We start from the raw sequence: 22,463 nt of genomic DNA on the forward strand, positions 1-22,463 counted from the left end.
AAGATGTTGGACATAACATTATGATGGCTGACTGGGAACAGTTATGGACCACAGGTATGAAATTTACGGCATGTAATGCCCTAAGAGAGAATTTAATGAAAATGATTTACAGGTGGTACATGACACCAGTCAAGCTTGCAAAAATTTACCATTTGCCCCAAAATAAATGTTGGAAATGTAATGAGACTGAAGGTACATTCTTTCACCTTTGGTGGACATGCCCAAAGATTAAGACATTCTGGGAGATGATTTACAATGAAATGAAAAAGGTATTTAAATATAGCTTTCTAAAGAAAACAGAGGCCTTTCTCCTGGGCATGGTCGGCCAATTGGTGCTAAAGAAGGACAGAACTTTCTTTATGTATGCAACAACAGCAGCAAGAATACTCATCGCAAAGTATTGGAAGACACAAGATTTACCCACCCGGGAAGAATGGCAGATGAAGTTGATGGACTATATGGAATTGGCGGAAATGACTGGCAGAATCCGAGACCAGGGAGAAGAGTCAGTGGAAGAAGAATGGGAAAAATTTAAAGATTATTTACAGAAATATTGTAATGACCGCTCCCCACTTAAAACGGGGGGGCGCCCTTTGCGTGGACGCGTGCAGCCCTGGATCTGGAGTGGCCCCATCAGCATAGGCTTTGCCTTCCCTCAGGTGGGATACCTGGAGGTCCCCGCCTACCCCAGTGAGTTGTCCAATCCCACCTGGGGGAAGCGTTGCCAGGGAAACCAGGCCAGGTAGGGGGAGGGATTACCTGCCCACACAATAGAGGGTGGATCTTAATTAGTAATCCTCACTTGGCTCCAGAGCTTCTCCCACCCTACCCACCCTCAGTTAATGTCTTCTTTTGCAGGTTAACTTTTCTTCATAGGTTTTGCAGGTTAACCTGTCTCCACAGGTATGCGGGCGCTGCTACGATAAGGTCGCTGTTAAAGGGCCGGAAAGGAATTTCCCTGCATTGGCAGGTTTCGCCTTTCCCGTAGCAAAACGTCACAACTTTGGCGGTATCAGGCCTTGGGCGGAATCCTTTAGTCCATCTTCCTCTTTGCGGCGGCGATACCAGGGTTCCCCGTTAAAGGGGTTTTTGAAGGGAGGCTTTGGCCGTACGCCGAAAGGTCGTCATTGCTCTCCCCTGCGGCGGCGTAACGGGGGCGGCTATCTCTGCTTGAACATATGTTCTCCAGAGCCGGCCCATTCCCCCCCCACACACTGGATAACCCTGATGCTCCCTAGGTCCCCGGCTGGGGACTAGGGAGGGAGAACGCCCAATGCATGAGCCAAGGTCTACCCACATTTGAAATTTAATAAAGTTGTGGCCAATTTAATCCCATAGCACGTTGTCTAGAGTCGTTATTCCACATGACGGGGGGGACCACTCGGGATCTGGGGACTCCGCCTGTCCACGCAAAATTAATGAGCTATAGAAAAATGGTGGAATGAAGTTATATGGCTTTGGCAGAAATGTTATAAGGAACTAGGTACAGATAGATTGTTAATGTATTAAAGGGAAAAAAACAAGGTTAGAATATGTTAAGATTAATTACAGGACAGAAAATAGATGAAGATGGAAAGGAATTGCTGAAACAGTTAATTGAAGTGGAATACAAAAAGGGAGGCGTGAGGAAGTCAATGAAATAAGTGAATGAAAGTTAAGATTGAAAATATTGGAAGTGTTTTTAATTGTTTTTGTTTTGTTTTGTTAATTCAATGTTTCATGTAGTGTTTTTGTTTCTGTTTTTGTATTTTATTATATTGATTTGTTTAATTCTTTTTCTTTCTTTTTGTAATCTTTAAACTCTTAATAAATATTATTTAAAAAACAAAAACAAAATATGTTTTATGGAATCGATGCCTTGAGCACACGAGCAAAGTCTGTCCTGGTAGGGAACTCCTCTCAACCTGCCATCCAACACTGCAGAAGGAAAGACGTTTAGTCTGGCTTTGGTGAAAAGCCTTCGATAGTTTGGTACTGTCAGGTTTTTAATGTAAGATGTTAACTTAAAGACATGCCCATATTGTAATCCTACTGCCAGCAGACTACAGACTGCGTGTGATTGAGATCGCAAGTCACTGGTTGCATTATGCCATAATCTTTGCTTTAATCTAGTACCATGGAATAATCTAGTACCATGGAAACGTAACTCCTTGATTCTGTAAATAATAGCTCCAACTGCCATTGTGAAGTCATGTTCTGTAGATTCTTTCAAGTATCTCTCTCTTGCACATACACACACATTAAAACAAGACTGAGCCTCTACCCAAGAAACACAGGTTAGTGCACGAGTTCCTAAAGTTAATGTTGTTCAAGCTTGCCAGATCAGGAATCTATCTTGAATCCCTATCCATCCCACAAATGCTTGGCTTCAAATAGTGGTTTTTTTTCAAATGGCATATTTGGATCCTTCTTGTTTTTAGGGCACATTTCATGGTATTATTTATCTGCGAGAACCACAGGGTATAAAACTTATCTGAAAGGAAAGTGTGAACCTTCTCATAAAAGCACAGAAAGGACTCCCAGACACCCAAGCATTGGTACATTTTATGGTAAAATAATTTGGGCCAGCATTGTCCTACAAACTTCTGTACCAAATGTGGATTTTTGGTATTTCTTGCCAGTATTCATGCAAGGGGAAAAGAAGTCATATTCAGACCCTTTGGTCCTTCAGCACGACATAGTACAAGGGATCAAGTGTGATTTGATTCATTTATTTGGCATCTTATATACTGCTTTTCAACCACTGGTCTCAAAGCAGGTTAGAAAAATAAAATCCTGATGCAGTTATGGCAATAATAATAAACATTATACAAAGACAGATTAATTCAAGAGGGTTGACAGTGGAACAGGATCTAATCATGAATGTTTCTGGTCGCTTAACCTGGACATCAGATGGATGCTCAGATCTAGAAGTACTCTTAAGCTCTGAAGCTGATCTTTGGGGGAAGTCCATCCAACACTCCAAAGGAATTTATTTATTTGACCACTGATACTGATTGAGAGGACCAAAATTCATAACAATTCCAACTATATAATGACTCAGATGTGTGAGTTGACATTTACAGCTTTAAAGACACACGTGCTTCTTTAAAGAGGATACATGTGGAACACTCTTTCAAGTGATATTAACAGGCCATAATATCCCCACAAGTCTGTAAGCTGGCCTTGTTAACTGTTGTTTTACACAATGACTAACTGGGCTGTGCAAATCTGCGGTGCTGATTTCTACTATTTTATTGTGGTTTATGGTCATATTGGGCTTTTGTTTAAAGGTGCTTTACATATTGGTACTTCACATTCTTTAATTTATACATTTGTGTTTGTTCCCTTGTGTGGAACCTCCTCCCTAAAATGTGGCATATAAATGTATTCAATAAGTACATTAATTTAAAATAATCATATATGAATGAGACAATGCAGAATTCTCCATGTATTCCTATGGCTGTTTGGAAGGAACCAATGCATTACAATTACCATTGTCTGCTATTTTAGTAGATGCTGAGTGATTTACTGCTTTATATGACAGCATTTGTATATCACTTAATCATAAAACCCTTTATGTGTTTTAAATAAAATGCCATAGCCCGGGGGGGGGGGGTTTAGTGGTTATTAGTTATTGGAGAGAGCATTCCACAAGTGGGAAGCCACTACAGAAAAGGCCATTCTTGTCTTGCTACCCTCTGGACCTCTCACAGAGAAGGCTCACAGAGAAGGGCCTCAGATGGTAATTTTTTGCAGGGTCTGGATTGGTTAATATGGGGGAGGGGGAGAGGAGATCCTTGAGGTAGAAAGTGCTTGGCAAAAAGAGAGAGAGAGAGAAAGAAACAAGACTCTGGCAATCCCTCCTGCCATTTCACACAATGTGTTTTGACTATATGTGATTTTGGCTTTAGGAGCGATCCCCAGAATGCAACCCCAGAGGGCTTATCCAGGTGTTACTTTACTCTCTTGTCAAATGAGGGCTGGGAGAGCATTGAACAAAAGAAGTACAAAGGGATTTTTTGCAATGGTCAATAGGCACACTAAGCATACTTATTTCCAAGTAAGTCACTTTGAAATCTGTGAGTTTAGGGTTAGATGTGAGTTTAGGGTTAGATGACCTCAGTTTGGTAAATTTACATTAGTGACGCTTTCTGATCATGATTCCAGAGTGAACAAAGAGGAAGTAGGAGATGGCATCCCAAGAGAAGACGAAGGGGAAGATGAAACTGAAAATGAGGCAGAATCTGCACTTGGTTATGATGATGATGAAGAAGAAACTGAGCACTGATACTGAGTAAGAGCAAGGACCAAGCCATTTTAAGGGAGAGGCTTTTCTCCGCTTTGAATAACAGCAGAACTCATAACCGTTCAAATTATATAATGACTCAGAGATGTGCGAGTTGACATTTACAGCTTTAAAGACAAACATGCTTCTTTAAAAAGGATATGTGTGGAATTCTCTTTCAAGTGAGATTGGACAGGCCGTATCCCTACAAGTCCGTAAGCAGCTCTTTTAAATGAAATTGTTAACTGTTGTTTTACATAATGACTAACCAGGCTGTAGAAATTTGTGGTTCTGATTTCTACTATTTTATTGTGATTTGTGGTCATGCTGGGCTTTTGTTTAAAGGTGCTGAATAATTTTCTGTTACTGATTGCTTTATAGAGTTTTAAATTATCTGTTTATATATTGCTACTGCATATTCTTTAACTGAGATACAGCTGAATGCATTAAAAAAGTCCTCAACCTGTTAGGGGCCAGGAGCAAATTTAGAAATTTTTCATGGGCACCATAAAATAGCCATTTAACAGAACAAATACTGGTGAGGTTCGGACACACATCCAATCTCCAAAAATTAGGCAAAATATCCAAGACTCCTCAAAGTAAATAAAACGCTAACAAAAAAGCAGGAACATCTCCCTCCAAAATAAGCAATGTCTCCAACAAACAACCCCACCAAAACAAAACTTCATAGGGGCCTTGGCAGATTCTGAGGTCAAGGAAGAGGTGGGGCAACTCTGGGTAAACCAAGGGTTCTTTGGCAGTTTACATAGTGATTTGTAAGCTTGTTCACAAATGGCCATTGGAATGGGCTTTAATTTTGCATCCTGACTTGCAAACATCAGAATATAGCTGTGCAAGTAGCTTGCCATCTGTGACCATTTGGAAACAACCAGTGCATTCTGATGCCTATTCTGTATCATTTGTTTTCGCATTTCCACAATCAACTGAAGCATTTCCCACCTTTGATTGGCACTTCCAAGTTGGTTACTCTGATATTTCATTTTCATATACTGGCTGGACTGAAAGTTGGGAAATAGTTATCTGTATTCCAGTGCAGAAGGTGTAAATACGTTCTGGAAAGAAAAAAAAGAACCAGCCGCTTCAGGAAATGGCTGCAGGAAGAATGGGACAACCTTGCTGAACAAAAAACAAAAAGACAGGATGACTTGCCTATAGATGTATGTCACAGTACAGAAACCACCTGGCAAGGTAGCTCACACAGCCTATTAGAGAGTAACAATAACATGACAAGGCTCAAATGCAATATGATGATAGCCAGCATCACAGGCAATATATCTGAATACCAGTTGCTTGGAAATCTCAAGTGGCGAGCTTGCCATTACATTACTCAGTCCTGCATGTGGACTTCTCAACGGCATCTGGCTGGCCGCTGTGACTAGGCTGGACTAGACTGGCCTTTGGCCTGATCTAGAGTATGGCTCTTCTTAGGTTATCAAGCAGTTACAAATGATGGCAAGCAGGAACACATTACATGAAGGATCATCTATCTAAAGGGGCCATATCAATTTGACTTGGGCTTTTTATGCCAAGGATTCAGAGAATGAGTTCTCTATTAGTAGGCATCTTCAGTGCTTTTTTCTGGGGGGGGGGGACACAGGGGTACGCATACCCCTAAACATTTTGTGAACCTAATGGGAGAAGAAACTACAAATTTAAAACTTTTTAGTTTCTTCTCTAGCATGCTGAATCGACAGTTCCATTGCTACCCCTGATGACAGCCTTTTGTCCATTTACTGTATTTATTTTCCCTGATTTGAACTATAAAATGGTGATTTTCTTGAGTCAAAATGAGAGTACCCCTAAACATTTATTTATTGTAGAAAAGCAATGGGTACTGTATCTGAAGAAGTGTGCATGCACACGAAAGCTCATACCAATGACAAACTTAGTTGGTCTCTAAGGTGCTACTGGAAGGATTTTTTTTAATTTTGTTTCGACTGGGCATCTTTGTTATGGCTGCTGCAGGAAAGAAAAAGATGCACCCAATATTTTCAAATTTCAGTCTAGATCCGATTATAATTACATACCATTGTGAACCAACAAGGCGTGACTGAATGTAGATTATTTTTCTGCTAAAGGTGACACCTGATCACCAAAGAGCGGTGAAAGCAACAAAGAAGGACACATGTGCCTGCCATCCTTCATTGCATAGAATAAATATTTTTATTCTTAGTTTGTTCACTGTTGTGAGAAACACGGGATATAGGAATACAGTACGAAAGAAGGCTTTCCTCCAGGGAAAGGAATCAGGGAGAATTGGCGTGGTGGTGGGAGGGCAGGGCCGTCACGTGACAATTCAACACCTGGGCAGGAAAGTCACCTCAGAGATCAAAGGGCCCGCGGCAGTTGGGCCCAAGGAGGCCGCGCGTGCGCCTGCGCCAACCCCCCCGCCTCGGTTTCTATGGGAACAGGGAGGCGGCGCTGCCCAAACGGGAGAGAGGGGTTGGCGGGAGTCGGTCGGCACCTGCGTAGCGGACCAGACGCGCGTCGCCTTTTCCGTTGAGGGGCAGCCGCTCTCCGGCCACCGGGGGTCTGTTACGTTGCGCCCTCGGCTCTTCTGCGGATCCGGCGGGTTCAGCCAGAGCTAGAGCCTCCTCTCTCTGGGCGTCCAGGCCGAATGGAGGCTGCCGGGGGCGCCGCTGCGGCTCCTGGGTGGGTGCCCGGGCCGCCTTCGGGGGCTTCTCATAGCCGGGGCTTCTGCTTACTTGGAGGGTGGGTGGGTTGGGGGGGAAGAGGTTTATTGTCCTCGGGAGACCTCTGGCGGAAGCCCAGGCGCGTCACAATCCCCCCGCGTGGCTGCAGGTGTGCACGCGTGGGGAAAGTTACGTGTGAACGGTGGAGCTGGGCTGCGTGTGCGAAGGCATAAACGGACACGCGGCCATTCTGGCACGTGGTGGGTGGGTGCATATAGATGGGTGAAAACTGGTGGAATTTGTGAGGCTTTCTTCTCTCCTACCTTGGTGTGTTTTTATTGTTTTACTTTTAAGTGTAAGCATTTAAAAATGACGCAAGTTATTGATTTTAGATTTCGTTAACCACTTTAGGAAAACCAAACATGAGCTTACTGTTGGGAGTGAGTACCACATAAAAACGTAATGTGGTTGGACAGGAGCAAAGGGTATATATGTCCCCAATGCTTTCTTTCCTAAAAAAAATATTTAGGGGTACTTTCATTTTGACTCAAGAAAATCACCATTTTATAGTCCAAATATGGAAAAATAAATACAGTAAATTGACAAAAGTACAAAGATTCACAAAATGTTTAGGGGTGTGCGTACCCCTGCATCCCCCCAGAAAAAAACACTGTGTGTACCATTTGGCCATATCTGTGTCTACAGAATTCTAGAATTGGAAGTAACCACAAGGATCATCTAGATTCTAGTCTAATCCCCTGCAATGCAGGAAGCAAGAGTGGCTGGGGAAACCCAGACTGATGGGCGAGGTATAAATAATAATAGTAATAATAATAATAATGAATAATTAACGTGGGGCTCAAACCCACAACCCTGAGATTAAGAGTCTCATGCTCTACCAACTGATCGAGTATTTAAAGCTAGCAGCTTGGTGGGTGCCATAAAGTACATTGATTTATGACGGTTGCTTCCCACAGTGCATAAAATGTGTCCTCAGTGTTTGTTTAGAGTCAGAATCAGGAGCATACTAATGTTGCCTATGGCAGATGAAGAATGCACCTGTGCAAGGGGTACTGAAAAGTTTTATGCAGAACTACCCCTGCGGCTTGAAGTGTGATGCTTAATGTACTGTAAACTTTTTAAAAATCTTGTGACAGGTAAAACCAAAATCACTGGAGTGTGGTGTGCCATATACAAGCACATTGATTTATCTGTCTATCGTAATTAACAGGTTTCTCTGGCAGCCCCGGCCAATCTCTTTAGGGGAACATATTGTAGATAGATGGGGTGGGGGGCGGAGAATGTTTGTGTTTGTTTCTCTGTATGAGAAATACTTGACATATTTTACGTGATTTAAGTGCCATGAAATAGTGGAGGTGGTATCGGTATGGGGGATTTTCTTCTGTGGGGTGAACTCTCTTATGTACCACTTGAGTTTGATGGGTGGCAAAGGGCAGACATGATCTTTCTATAGAGTCAGGCATCTAGATATAGTCACTAGATTCTGCATTAAGATTCCGCTGGCTCTTTTCATTTGGTTGCTGTGGTATGGCTGTTTGTATTAAACATTCCTGTAGATAGGTAAAGGTAAAGGGACCCCTGACCATTAGGTCCAGTCATGACTGACTCTGGGGTTGCGGCGCCCATCTTGCTTTATTGGCCGGGGGAGCCAGTGTACAGCTTCTGGGTCATGTGGCCAGCATGACGAAGCTGCTTCTAGATAACCAGAGCAGTGCACAGAAATGCCATTTACCTTCCTGCCGGAGCGGTACCTATTTACCGTATTTTTCGCCCTATAGGACGCACCGTCCCATAAGGCGCACCTAGTTTTTTGGGGGGGAAATAAAGGGGGAAAAAATATTTCCCCCCCCCAGGTGCGGGGCTGGGGCGGGGGAGGCCCGAGCTTCCCCCGCCCCAGCCCCCAAACAGGCAGCTCTCTGCAAGCCGTGGGAGCCCAGCGCTGGCTCCCGCTGCTTGCGGAGAGGTCCGCGAAGCCTGGACGCACTGAGCTCAGTGCGCGCAGGCTTCGGCATGCAGGCAACTCTCCGCAAGCAGCGGGAGCGCTCCCGCTGCTTGCGGAGAGGTCCACGAAGCCTGAATGCGCTGAGCTCAGCGCGCACAGGCTTCTGCATGCAAGCAACTCTCTGCAAGCAGCGGGAACGCTCCCGCTGCTTGCGGAGAGGTCCGTGAAGCCTGCAGAGCGAGAGGGGTCGGTGCGCACCGACCCCTCTCACTCTCCAGGCTTCAGCGAAAGCCTGCATTCGCCCCATAGGACGCACACACATTTCCCCTTCATTTTTGGAGGGGAAAAATTGCGTCCTATAGGGCGAAAAATACGGTATCTATTTGCACTTTGACATGCTTTTGAGCTGCTAGGTTGGCAGGAGCAGGGCAATGGGAGCTCACCCCATCGTGGGGATTTGAACTGATGACCTTCTGATTGGCAAGTCCTAGGCTCTGTGGTTTAACCCACAGTGCCACCCGCGTATTTCGTTAAATTACTAGGATGCCCACTTTCTTAAAATTATCTTAGCATTATTTCTTTTTAAAATTGTTGTAAGCCTCAGACAGACTAAAAACCCTTCAGAGGTGCAATATTGACCCTGCGTTCATCATCTGAGGCCCTCCTTTGTGTGCCTCCTTCATCATCAAGAGGTGTGGAGGATGGCAACATGAGAGCGGGCCTTTTTTTGCGGTGGCTCCCTATTTGTGGAATGCTCTCTGCAGGGAGGCTCAACTGGTACCACCTTTACATATCTTTAGGCTCTGGGCGAAAACGTATCTCTTTCACCAGGTCTTTGGTTAATTAATGTTCTGTGTCCTCAGTTTGGTAATTTAACATTAGCGACTCTTTGTAATAATGATTTCAGAGTGAAACCAAAAAAAAAGAGAAGACGTGGCATGTCAAGGGATGTTGAACTGGAAGATGAAACTGAGCATGAGCCAGAATCTGCACTTGATTATGATGGTGATGAAGAAGAGGAAGAAGAAGAGGCTGAAGATTATGAGGAAGAAAGCGAACAGCAATATTTATTATATTGTGAAGAAGACATGAACAACAACAAGATTGAAACTAAAGTTGGTGTACAAGAGTGGCCTGATGGTTCTCGCTATAGAGGAGAATTTGCATTGGATCTAAAACTTGGGTATGGAGAATTTGCGTGGGACAATGGTGAGGTAAACCGGCTTAATATTAAAATGTTGCAATGTATGTTCTATGCATCTAAAAATGTTGCTATTCTTATATATAATGATGATCATAAACAAAACTAGCCAAGGTAAGTTTTTATATCGGAATCCTATCTGTTTAATGTTTGTTTAATAGCATGATCTAGGCATAACAAAACAAAACAAAAAAAAAAATTAAAAATCCTTCCAGTAGCACCTTAAAGACCAACTAAGTTAGTTCTTGGTACCAAGAACTAACTTAGTTGGTCTTTAAGGTGCTACTGGAAGGAATTTTTTTGTTTTGTTTTTGTTTTTGTTTTGACTATGGCAGACCAACACGGCTACCTATCTGTAACATGATCTAGGCATGTTTACGTAGATGTAAATCCCATTAGTTTATGCAAACCTTCTTCTGTTTATCTGGATGTAAGCCTCATTGGAATCAATAGGATTTATTTCTAAATAGACAAGGTTAGGATTGCAGCCTAAAACATGCATGCACCTTGAAAGGCAGTGTGACTTCTTTTCCATAGGAAATAACAACTTTAATAAAATATTAATTTCTTGTTTATTACTAAAACTTGATATTAGGTGCAACTGCAGCCTATAGTCTAACATTTTAACTGTGGTTCACAAAACGTACTATTGGAAGCAGGTTTAGTCATGTTAGTTTCAAGTCTAAACAGTAAATGTTCAATAAATAAGATACATAGTTCAACCAGCATCTAATGCCAAGCTATGCACAGTTTGAAGATGGTTATAATTTCTTCTCAGTCTCCTCTTTTCCAGGCTAAACATACCCAGTTCCCTCTACTGTTCCTCATAAGGCTTGGTTTCCAGACCCTTTCTAATGTATTTAGATGCAGTTATCATTTTTGTGAGTAATTCATGTTTGTTTAATTAAAATACTGTATGTACTATTGCAAGGCAGCACAGAAAGCACAAGGGGAAGATAGTTATTTTTAAAAATACAAGTCATTCTCCTGGCTTCCAGATGACCTAGCTGCTACAGTGGTTTGTTCTTGCTGCTACTTGCAACTACAAGGGTATAGATATGGAATACAGTAGGTCCACAGCTTACACGGGGGTTACGTTCCAGGGATCATGTCTACAGCCAAAATTGTGTATAGTCAAAACCCAGTGGGATCAGTGGCAGATGCAATTTCCAAAGTCATGTTTCCTGGAACCCTACCTCCTTTCTGCCCCCTTCCTATTTATTTATTTATTTTGCCGTACGCGTAAAGCTGAATACGCACAAGTTAAATGTGTGCAAGTTGCGGTCTTCCTATAGTCACAAATGTGTAGATTACTAAATAGTTCAGGTCTGCTGCTTTCAAATAAAATTTCATGTGTTCTGTTTATTCCTTTTGTCAAATAGATCACTCTGACTTCCTTGTTTACACTCAGTAATGCTTGCAAAGGCAAAATTTAATAAGTATATCTCTGTCATAGTTGAGTGTATACTCTTACCCAGTTTTTCTGATTTGAAATGAAAGTAATTCACCCTAATAAATCTGATATTAATGAAATTTTCCAAGACTGTAAATCCTGGATTGAACAGGGATACTAACTTTGTTTGAACTTTTATCCTCCATATATTCCATTTTTATTAAATGTTGTAATTCTCAATATGTTTCTGTGCAGTCATTTCCTCAGGATGAAGCCAAGTGGAATAAGCCTCCCTGACTTGGAAATGAATGCTACCATGCTTAAACTGTATTGAAAATACTAGTTAAATCCTTCTTTTATTTCTTTCCATAATATTCTTCATGAGAGTTCTGTGATACATACTTGCAGTCGGTTGTAACTGCCACTGTACTTCACCTGCTCTCCCCTAACTTTCTTTCTGTTTTATTGCAGAGATATGTGGGGCAGTTTTATAAAGATCACCGTCATGGCAAAGGGGTTTACTTCTGGCCTGATGGCTCCAAATTTATAGGGTCATTTTATCTTAGCCGTAAAGAAGGCTACGGTATCATGGAGTTTAATGATGGAAGAAAATTTCAGGTAATAAAAAGTATTTCTAATTATCATAGTGCTGTTTGATAGGTATGATGTGAAGTTCAAGTAATTGCAGAAAACTTCTGTGTTTGAATGTTTCAGAGTTAGTACAAATTTGCTCATTTTAAAATTAGAAAATGAATGCACTTCAAAGCTAGTTAGTGTCCTGTGCGCAACAAAAAAAGCAACATAGGACATATTGCTTCTATCTGTTTGCACAGAATTTAGAAAATGTGTAAGGAAGTGATAGATACCAGGTAATAGCAGCTGGATAAGGTGTGGATTTTGCAAACTTTTGTGTATAAAAGCAAACTAAAATGGAAAAGTATATTTCAAAAAGCGCTCTGAAGCAGTTTACTAAGGAGATTCCCCCCCCCCCCCCCCGTGCATACTTAAGGGGTCTATGCCAGATGTACCTAGTAAGAGGAGCGGATGTAGAATTTCAGCTCTTGGAACTCACTAAAAAATCTGGTGCTTGAATTCTGATTAAAGTGTGTGTTTATAACTGTTTCTATACTCTTATTGAGCATTGTTAAATATAATATATATAATCCCTTGAAGATTTTTTTAGTATAAAGCAATATATGTCTAATAAATCAAATTACACAAGATTGCATAAAACCTGTTGGCAAAGGGCAGTATACAAATTTAATAAGCAACAATAATGATGATGTAAAATCAGATACAGTCTTAATTTCTGCATCTTTTTCATGGATCCTACCCTTTTTGTTTCAAGCATTGCTTTTCAGAAAAATTCAGTGCTAATAATAAAATCAATCCAAATCCTGCTGGTAAAGAATGGGTAAGAATGTTTTTAGGCACTTGACAGGATCATGCCGCTAATTGTTTTTGGTGAGATGAGATTATTGCAAGTTGAATTAAGCTGTGTGAATTCTGTTTGTGGTTCTCTCTTGCATCTTCTGTTCTTGTTTTTTCCTGCCGAAAGGGGCTTTACAAGGGGGATGAGCGGTTTGGACCAGGAATTGAAACCCATCCAGATGATAGTCAAGACATTGGATTGTGGCATCGAAATCATATAATTAAACTATGTACGGAAATACCTGGATATTTCACTCTTGCGGATTTCCCAGAACTTAGTGTCTATTTTGATGCTGAGACCAGCAGAGAGTATATTTCAGAGGATACGCATAAGTTTTGGGATCTGAATGAGGAGAAGGACCCATTTTTCTACCACTATAAGCGTCTTCTTTTAGATGATGATAGCTACACATTGCCTGAAAACCTGTACATATACTCAATTGATGCTGATAATCTTCCTCATACTAAGACCTTCCTGAAAGACTTTGATTGCCAGTATTTTAAGGAAAAGAAACGGTTGGCTTATGAAAAACTATGGCCTATAACCAATATAACACCTTTCTTGGTCAAGATGCAGAAACACATCTATAGATATAGGTAAGTGGTAATGTGAGACAAAGACGAGATGATAGCTATACATTTGATACTGCTGCTGAAGTCCCATTTCTTACTGCTGTTTCTTCTTTTCAACCGGATGCAGTTCAGCTTGTGTGACTTTTTAAAATTTATACCACTTTTGCTGTAGTCATGTCAATCGTTGCTGAATTGCAATGAAGCCCCAACACATGCCAAAAGGTCCATGAACATTCACTGTTGCATTCATTTCCTTTCCCTTGTTATTACTGGTGGCACTGCTTGTTGGGCGCTACTAGTTTTCTTAGTAGTGTGGGAGTTGGTTGGGGTGGCCTTGAGCCAATCTTGTCTCCCCTTTATCAAACCTTTCTCTTCCATCCCCCAATAGTCCTTTCACCATTTCCTTGGGGGGGGGATTGAAAGGAGGGACATGGAAAGAGACATATGCAAGTTGGAAATCGTTGGAATAATAATAATAATAACAACAATAAATTTTATTATTTATACTCTGCCCATCTGGCTGGCTTTCCCCAGCCACTCTGGGTGGCTTACAGTACTTATAAAAAATTGTAAAACATCAGACATTAAACATTTCCTGATACAGGGCTGCCTTCAGATGTCTTCTAAAAGTCAGATAGTTGTTTATTTCCTTGACATCTGATGGGAGGGTCTTCCACTGGGCAGGTGCCACTACCGAGAAGGCCCTCTGCATGAAATCCATGGTCTTTGTGTGGTGTGACCCTGTCTCTGTTTATCAAACTGCCCAAGGAGCTGTTGCAAGAAGGGAGGAGCAGAAGCCTAGCTACTGCAGGGAGGGTTAGCCTGTGCCGGGGACATGCCACTTCAGACTAAACATGGATGCTTACATGACTGATTGCTTTTCAAATAAGAACCCCTTTTCAAAAAAACCAAAAACCCTCCACATAGTTTTCTATCATATTGGGGAGAAGGCTAAATTGAAAACCCTCCTACTTGTCTAATAATAGTCACAACAACAACCTAGTTTTGTATACAGAGGGAATATTTTTGTATGAGAGAGCATTCGGTCCTACAATAACTCACCACACATGCACATATATGGGCAGTCTGAGGTAGTACAGCCAAGATACAGGTTTATCACCTCAGTGAGAAGCTAGGCCAGTGATATGTAGACACAGGTGAGGAAAGGGAAAACTGTCCATCCCATCACTCCAAATAGTTTTTTGGAAGGTCAGAACTGATGAGAATAGAAATACTTAAATGGTCTATCTAGCTTTTTCAATTTTTTTGTTCATTTTTAGGCATTACCAGAATGACGTGGACTGGGATGTTAATTTCATTTTGGAAGGCTACCGGAATGGCTTTGGAGAGAAAGGTCCCAAAGAGCTTGCTGGTGAAGAGCTGATTAAGAAGGCAGCCGAAGGAAACTATAATAGAGTTGATGAGATTCTGATGGACAACCTGGCCCCCCCAGATATAGCAGATGTACATGGATATACTGCCCTTGCTGCTGCTGCTGTGAGACTGCATATCTTACTATGTTATACTCTGTTAAGACAAAATAGGCTTGGTTTTGTTTTGTCTTCCATGCTGTGACATAATTCCTCTTTTTTAATGTACCGTAATAGCTATGAGTAGCAGTTGTGAACATGAACAGAAAGTTAAGGGAAAATCCCCAATTGAGGAATATGAAACCTTACCTGTAGTATATATCTACCTCCAACAAACCCACAATGTCAAACTCCATTTTTTCAAAGTAAAAATAAGTAGGCTTCTGAAAATTGTATTAATTCTGTATGAAAATAACCTAAATAGTTTTCTTGTGCAGATGAATTACCATGATGACATCATCAACCTTCTTCTTGATAATGGGGCTGATGTGAATAAATGTAGTGATGAAGGATTATCAGCTCTTTCTATGTGTGTTATTCATTATTTCCCAGAAGAATCATTTCAGCCCAACATTGCTGAAAGGAACTTCTCTCGAAGAGAGGTCAGTCCATCATAAATCTGTAAGTCTGAAATACGGTTCAGTGAAATGCCTAATAGTTTCTTCTTCTTTTACTGTTGATCCAAATTACCCGTATTTTTCGCTCTATAACACGCACCCGACCATAACACGCACATAGTTTTTAGAGGAGGAAAACAAGAAAAAAAATATTCTAAACAAAACAGTGGATGTATGGTTTTTGTGGTTCATGCTGTAGCCACAGACATGTGATCTGACAGTGAGTTTGGAGTAGCCCAATGCAAAAATCCTGAGGATCCATGTGGATCCGTGCTTTGTAACCACGTTTTAAGTGGGGAGGGAAGGAAAAGCACTCAAGGGACAAGGAGCACGCGTGGGGTGTGTGGAGAAGGATGCTGCTAATAATGCAGAAGAGGGGTTTAAGGGGAGAAGGAACATGTGTGGGGTGGGTGGAGAAGGATGCTGCTAATAATGCAGGAGAGGGGTACAAGAGGAGAAGGCTCCTCTCCTCTCCCACTTTGCTCCTTTCAAGCAAGCAGGCTCTGCTTTTCTCCCTCCTCTCCGCTCATCCCCGGCTTAACGAGCTGAAAAACTTTGCTGCTATGTAGCGAGCTGAGTAGGGAGGAGAGAGGGACAGAGAGCCTGCTTGCTTTAAAGGAGCCAACCTTTGCTCCTTTAAAGAAGCAGGCTCTCTGTCCCTCTCTCCTCCCCACTCAGTGGCTCTTCTCCCGCTTTGCTGTTTCACATTGATCCACGGAGGAGGGAAGGAAGGGGAACCATGGATCCTCTGCTCACGACTGCAGCAGATCCCCACCACCACCCATAGGCATTCGCTCCATAACACGCACAGATATTTCCCCTTACTTTCTAGGAGGAAAAAAGTGAGTGTTATGGTGCAAAAAATACGGTAATTTCATTTACTAGAAATAACCTAACTACTCTCTCAAAGCTGCAAGGCAGAGCGGCCTGAAGCCTTCTTTGCATTGCAGTCCAGAGATGATGAGGTGGAGTGAAATGAATTGCTCCAGAGTTGTGATCTTAAAGAAGATGTTGGGTCATGATGTGATAACTATGCCTTGTATGGCATTGTGCTTCTAGAGTAGTCTATTGTAATGTGTACTATGTAGGGTTGCTCATGAAGAGGATTCAAGTACAACCAATACACATTTTGAAGTCCTGACATTTATTAACAATGATAAAAATAAGGTTTGAAATCTCTCTTATTGGACATTTTGCCTCTCCTGTATGTTGTGTGTATAGGAGCAAACTCATTTGTATCTGTTAAAGAGTTGAATAGCAGTCCTTGCCACTTACGACAACTGGATACAGTGGTGCCCCGCAAGACGAATGCCTCGCAAGACGAAAAACTCGCTAGACGAAAGAGTTTTCCATCTTTTGAGTCATTCCGCAAGACGAATTTCCCTATGGGCTTGCTTCGCAAGACGAAACGTCTTGCGAGTTCTTGCAAGTTTTTTTCCTTTTTCTTATAGCCGCTAAGCTGCTAATAGCCACTAAGCCGCTAATAGCCGTGCTTCGCAAGACGAAAAAACCGCTAGACGAAGAGACTCACGGAACGGATTAATTTCGTCTTGCGAGGCACCACTGTATATTTGTCCCTTACAAGTAGCTATTCATAATGAAGTGAGTCTGAACTCTAAAACATAGTCCAAAGGCATGTAATGCAGCAGACTTGCTGAAGTTAGAGAGTTCTGAGTAGAGCTGGAGCATTTGTATACTACTTTGAGTTTCATGGAAGAAAGTTGGTGTTATATACTGAAGTTCTCACCCTGGGCCAGCAGGGGGATGCTGTAGATAGTTATGCAAATGAAGGATCAAAAGTTACGTTCAGTGATTGGATAGTTTGTATGCAAATGAAGGATCGAAAGTGACGTTCAGTGATTGGATAGTTTGTATGCAAATGAAGGATCGAAAGTGACGTTCAGTGATTGGATAGTTTTAGAAAATGGCAACAGTTACATTGTTCTGGAGCTCTATATAAGCAGGCTGACTGAGCTCCTCAGTTAGTTCTGTTCCAGCTTACAAATAAAGAGCTGCTTTGGAAGAATCGCTGTGTTGTCTGATATGTTCGTCCACAACTTAACAGTTGGTGTATAAATGAAACAAATAAGAGATATGTTGTGTATTTGACAAATTCTTTCTGTAAAATTCTTTAGAAGAGTAACATACGTCAACTTTTTCGCTATTTTCTTTGACAACCTAATGGTATGAATTTGTCTGTCTGTGTATGTTAACAATGCAGTTTTTTATGTTGGGGTGCAGCAATCTGGTTTTGGAAATAATATCCCCCATCCCCCCACTTTTTTGTTTTTGTTTTTGTTTTGCTTGATATAGGCAATGGAAGAAATGCCAGAAGAAATATCTCCAGGATCTATGCCATTTTCGCAGTCGGAGTCCTCTCAGCCATCTCAGCCGAGTACAGAATTGAAAGGATCCTCTTCTGCCAGCCATGCATCACCAGAAGCACCGTTGAGCTCTTCTGAAAAGTCAGAACGTGGCACATATGTTAAGTCATCTGAGGAATCGGAGAGCAGCGCTGTAGAAAAGAGCTCTGAGACAAATTGTGGCATTTACAACTTCAAGATTCAGGTTTCAGTAGAAGCCATGCAGCGCGGTGCAGCTGCTCTTAGTGAACACATGTTAAAAGTCCCATACTTCGCTGACTGCGAAGGGCTCGTTCAGCAGGAAGGCACTCTGGGAAGAATGGCAGCATCAATAACAGAGTAAGTGACTATAGAAGAAGACAGGGCAGCCTGCTGAAGCCAATGACCACACTAATATTGCTGCTAGGGTGGTCCCAGTTGGGCTCTGCTCTGTATGGATAGCTTCTGTGTATAACTTCCCTGATTTTGCAGTGAAGAGTTTATCAGAAGGAAGGTTAGAAGGCATCATATGGTACCTCTGAAAAATGATCTGAAATGGTGCAGTTTGCTTGCTGCATTGGTATTGAGTGGTGGTATACAGTGGTACCATGGTTTATGAGCTTAATCCATTCCAGAAGTCTGTTCTTAAACCAAAGCGTTCTTAAACCAAGGCACGCTTTTCCACAGAAAGTAATGCAAATTGGATTAATCCGTTCTAGACATTTAAAAACAACCCCTAAAGCAGCAATTTAACATGAATTTTACTATCTAATGAGACCATTGATCCATAAAATGAAAGCAATAAACCGGGCTGCAATCTGTTACCCAGTATAAAGTGGGCCACAGGAAAGCAGAAAACACAAAGCAAAGCACAACAAAGGCCAGGCTGGGATTCCAAAAGGTTTTCCCCTTGCACTCCTTGCAGTTTCTTGGCTGGGAGGGGAAACGGGTGAAGGTGGCAGTGGCGAGATGATCAAATCGGGAGGGTTTTTGCAGGCAAGGCATGCATCTCCCAGCGGCTTCAGCATGCCTTATGCAAACACCCTCCCTCCAAAAAACCACCACCACCAAACCCCCAACACCTTAAAACTCTACCCGGGAAAGCAATGGCTAAGCAGTGGGTGAAAGTAGAAACTGGGACTTCTGCATGCACAAAGCCCACCCTGGGGGAGGCAGCCCCGATTCGGAGCGGCTCCGGATTGCATTCCTATAAATCAGGACTGGGGTGGGTGGGTGAGGAGGAAAGCAGGGAGAGGGGATTCTGGCAGAAAGGACAGACCCCGGCAGAAAGGACAGACCTACCGACTGCAATTCGCTTGCTACCTGCGCCACGAGTAGCACCAGCGTCTGTTCCATGGAGCACGAGCGGATCTGCAGCGGATTTGCATGGTAAGAGAAGGCCAGAGATGATGCAAGGCTGGGATAGATTACAAATGATATATTTGTAGCTGTTTGCATCACTTGCAGAACAGCTACAGTTCTACCACCCTCACCTTCAGGTTTAGCAACACTGCACTTATCAAAGTTTTCAACAATTAATGGGGTTCTGTTTTCTGCTGGTTTTTAGACACACAAAGAGACTGGCTACTATCAAGCTGTTGCTCAGGAGAGGTGCAGATCCCAATATGTGCAGAATCCCTATGTATGTCCTCTTCTTTGCTGTTAAAGCTGCAGATCCAGATGCAGTGAGATTTCTTTTAGAAGCTGGAGCAAGGACTGATATACGACTTCCGACCAGAGTAGGGAAACCTTATTTGTGTGTGTGATAATTCTCATTAAAGAAGAGAGACTAGAATTTAAGTTAGTGATTGGACTGATGGCATAAATCAGGCACAGGCAAACTCTAGCCCTCCAGATATTTGGGACTACAATTCCCATCATCCCTGACCACTGGTCCTGTTAGCTAGGGATGATGGGAATTGTAGTCCCAAACATCTGGAGGGCCAGAGTTTTCCTATGCCTGGCATAAATGCTTTTGTATGAGTTTTGGTGTCTTATGCAAGTGTACGGCTGGGGACACGGGTGGCGCTGTGGGTAAAACCTCAGTGCCTAGGACTTGCCGATCGTATGGTCGGCGGTTCGAATCCCCGCGGCGGGGTGAGCTCCCGTCTTTCGGTCCCAGCTCCTGCCCACCTAGCAGTTCGAAAGCACCTCTAAGTGCAAGTAGATAAATAGGTACCGCTTTATAGCGGGAAGGTAAACGGTGTTTCCGTGTGCTGCGCTGGTGCTGGCTCGCCAGAGCAGCTTCGTCACGCTGGCCACATGACCCGGAAGTGTCCCTGGACAGCGCTGGCCCCCGGCCTCTTAAGTGAGATGGGCGCACAACCCTAGAGTCAGACACGACTGGCCCGTACGGGCAGGGGTACCTTTATCTTTACCTTTATGCCAGTGTACAGAACTCGGGACCCTCCGCATCAAAAATAGCTCATATGCCAGATATAAATGTCAAATCTCTGTTTCTCCAGTCGCAGGAGGCATGCCTTCCCTTTTGCGTTGTCAGCTGCAGCACACTATCCTGTTACTCTGATTCATGTGTGTCAGGGGCTCAGGAGCAGAGGCACAGGGGAGAGAGGAAATGGAGAGCGAAGGGGAAGAATCTGAGGGCAGCGTAGGGGAGTATGACAGTGGCCCGAGAGATTCCATGAGCTTCTCCAGCGAATCAGAAGATTCCCAGAGGGGGGCGCCGATGGCCAGGGCAAGGGGGGTCCCAGGGGGGACGCACCAGAAGCAAGGGGCCAGCGGGGACTCCCAAAGCAGCAGCGGGAGTTCAGGACCAGCTCCCCCACCAGAGCGTAGTGGGGGGGAAGAGTCCCATGTATCAGGGCCAGCGTCTCCTCCAGCAGGGAGAGAAGATGAGTCAGGGCTGGCCACGCCTCTATCGCAGAGTGAGGGAACGGAGGGGAAATCAGGTCCAGCTAGCCTCCCCGAAGGGGGAAGCAGTGACAGGAGCCATGTAACGGTCAGGAGGAAGGTTGCCGGCTGGGCGCGGGCGCCAAGTTCGAATGTACAGGCGCGCGGGACAGCAGAAAACCCGGATTGGGAACCAGGTCCTAAAGCCCACCGGAGGCAGGGGGAAGACTCAGGAGACTCAGCGTCAGAAGAGTCTAGAAAGGGCAAGACCCCAGCGGACAGGCGGACCCAGAGGAGGAAAGAGCAAAGGAAGAGGTGGAGCAAGGCTAGAGTCTTAAACTGGTGTCTGGGGGGAGGAGATTCAGATGGAGCTTCAGCGGTCTAGAGTTTGAGACGTAGAGCTGCGCGCCGCGGCTTTGAAATCGAAACTGAACTTCAATAAAGACTTTTATATATAACAGCGAACTGGCGTTGGTCCTTTGTGAGATGGGACCTCGGGCAGCTCTGACAGTGTGATAAATCTATTGAGCTGAAATCCTACAAGTACAGTGGGGATTACTTCAGAGTAAACCTGTATAGTAGGCCTGTGTTGTGAGTCTGTTATTTTTAATGAGTGAAAGCTAATGCTAATCTTAACATTGCAGAGTGGGTTTTTTAAATCCTTTTGAGTTATCTGCTAACAGAAGAGGTGGGGAGGCGTTCACACGCAGCACGATTAACCCTGTAGCCCCCTGCATCATCTTCCAGGCTGTTCTGTATTGATCCACAACCCTCTGGAACAAATTTTCAGGGTTCATAGGGGTTCATAGGATTGCAGCAGGAAGCGGGGAAATTGGAGAAGATTACCTCCTCTCATCTTACTTAGCAAATGCCTCCACTGGATCAGAAGATGTCCTTCAGCTTTTCTGCAAGTGGGAGGGCAGCATTGGGTTCCACCCTCTAGTTTTATCAGTGTAGAAGAAAAGTATTTTTTGCTGATTGTAACTAGTTTGCAGCAATTCTCTCCTATCTCTAGACATTAGAATAGAGAGATTTTAGAGGAATTTAATGAATGTCGGTAATAATGGAAACTTAATTGGAATTTGGGGGTGTCTTGTATATGAGTTGAGTTGGACCAAGTCCTCTGTATCCTCAGTTGATCTTGGTGCTAGGATGATGCACCATGTGCTGGGCATGTGCTAAATCTCTGTTTTTTCAGAACTTCAGCAAGGAACTTCCCTCCAAAAAGGGCCCAGCTAGAGGAGTGGATTTGCTGCTTTGACATGGGCTCTAAGGGACAGAGATATTTCCTTATGAACCCATCTTGCCTGGACTGGTTTTAAATTTCATACAGCCTAACCATTCCATCCAGTGGAGGGTGATTGTATTTCTGATTGCAGTTAGCAGTTATTTCTGACTGCATTTTGCTTCTTGATATGCACTCCTCAGATATTTATGCTACCTGGGAATTAGGTGTCTTCAATTTGAGCTGAAATTTTAACGGTGACATTGAATGCTGGAATGGCTCACTGTCATAATATGCTAGGAATGCACAGTAGTGAGATGTTCTGTAACTTATGATTTAATATTAAATATAGCTCTTTTTTTTAGCTTGGAGGCACAGCTCCTCTTCATATTGCTGCTGCTCTTTCTGGTGAAGAAGGGGTTGAAATAACAAGCTCACTACTTCATTCAGCTACAGATCCTAACGTAAGGGCAGAGGATGAGAATGATATATATGGGCCTGATAGGACTTCATACAAGGTATGTCCGTTTAATTCCAACCTTGTTACTTGTGCCGGAGAGGAGCAAGGAATTGACTT

General features: G+C 43.1%; 1 protein-coding gene across 8 annotated transcripts in view; it reads left to right on the forward strand.

Annotated features, from left to right (window-relative positions):
- The first annotated feature begins 2,076 nt into the window (after positions 1–2,076).
- Positions 2,077–22,463, forward strand: part of ANKMY1 (ankyrin repeat and MYND domain containing 1) — a 43,165-nt gene continuing 22,778 nt past the window's right edge. The window contains exons 1-10 of one of the 8 annotated variants that reach the window (XM_081861508.1): positions 2,077–2,276; positions 4,150–4,276; positions 9,792–10,098; positions 11,950–12,096; positions 13,037–13,506; positions 14,763–14,979; positions 15,290–15,454; positions 17,783–18,171; positions 19,379–19,550; positions 22,252–22,404. In XM_081861508.1, the coding sequence (XP_081717634.1) occupies positions 4,173–4,276; positions 9,792–10,098; positions 11,950–12,096; positions 13,037–13,506; positions 14,763–14,979; positions 15,290–15,454; positions 17,783–18,171; positions 19,379–19,550; positions 22,252–22,404 (2,124 nt within the window). In that variant the 5' untranslated portion in view covers positions 2,077–2,276; positions 4,150–4,172. Of the gene's footprint in view, positions 2,277–4,149; positions 4,483–6,547; positions 6,941–9,791; positions 10,099–10,863; positions 10,967–11,949; positions 12,097–13,036; positions 13,507–14,762; positions 14,980–15,289; positions 15,455–17,782; positions 18,172–19,378; positions 19,551–22,251; positions 22,405–22,463 lie in introns of those variants that run through there. The other 7 variants (XM_081861510.1, XM_081861513.1, XM_081861509.1 and 4 more) reach the window with 7 other exon arrangements.

Source organism: Podarcis erhardii, assembly GCF_964252035.2.
Source record: "Podarcis erhardii genome assembly, chromosome: 5".
NCBI classification, from domain to species: Eukaryota; Metazoa; Chordata; class Lepidosauria; order Squamata; family Lacertidae; genus Podarcis; species Podarcis erhardii.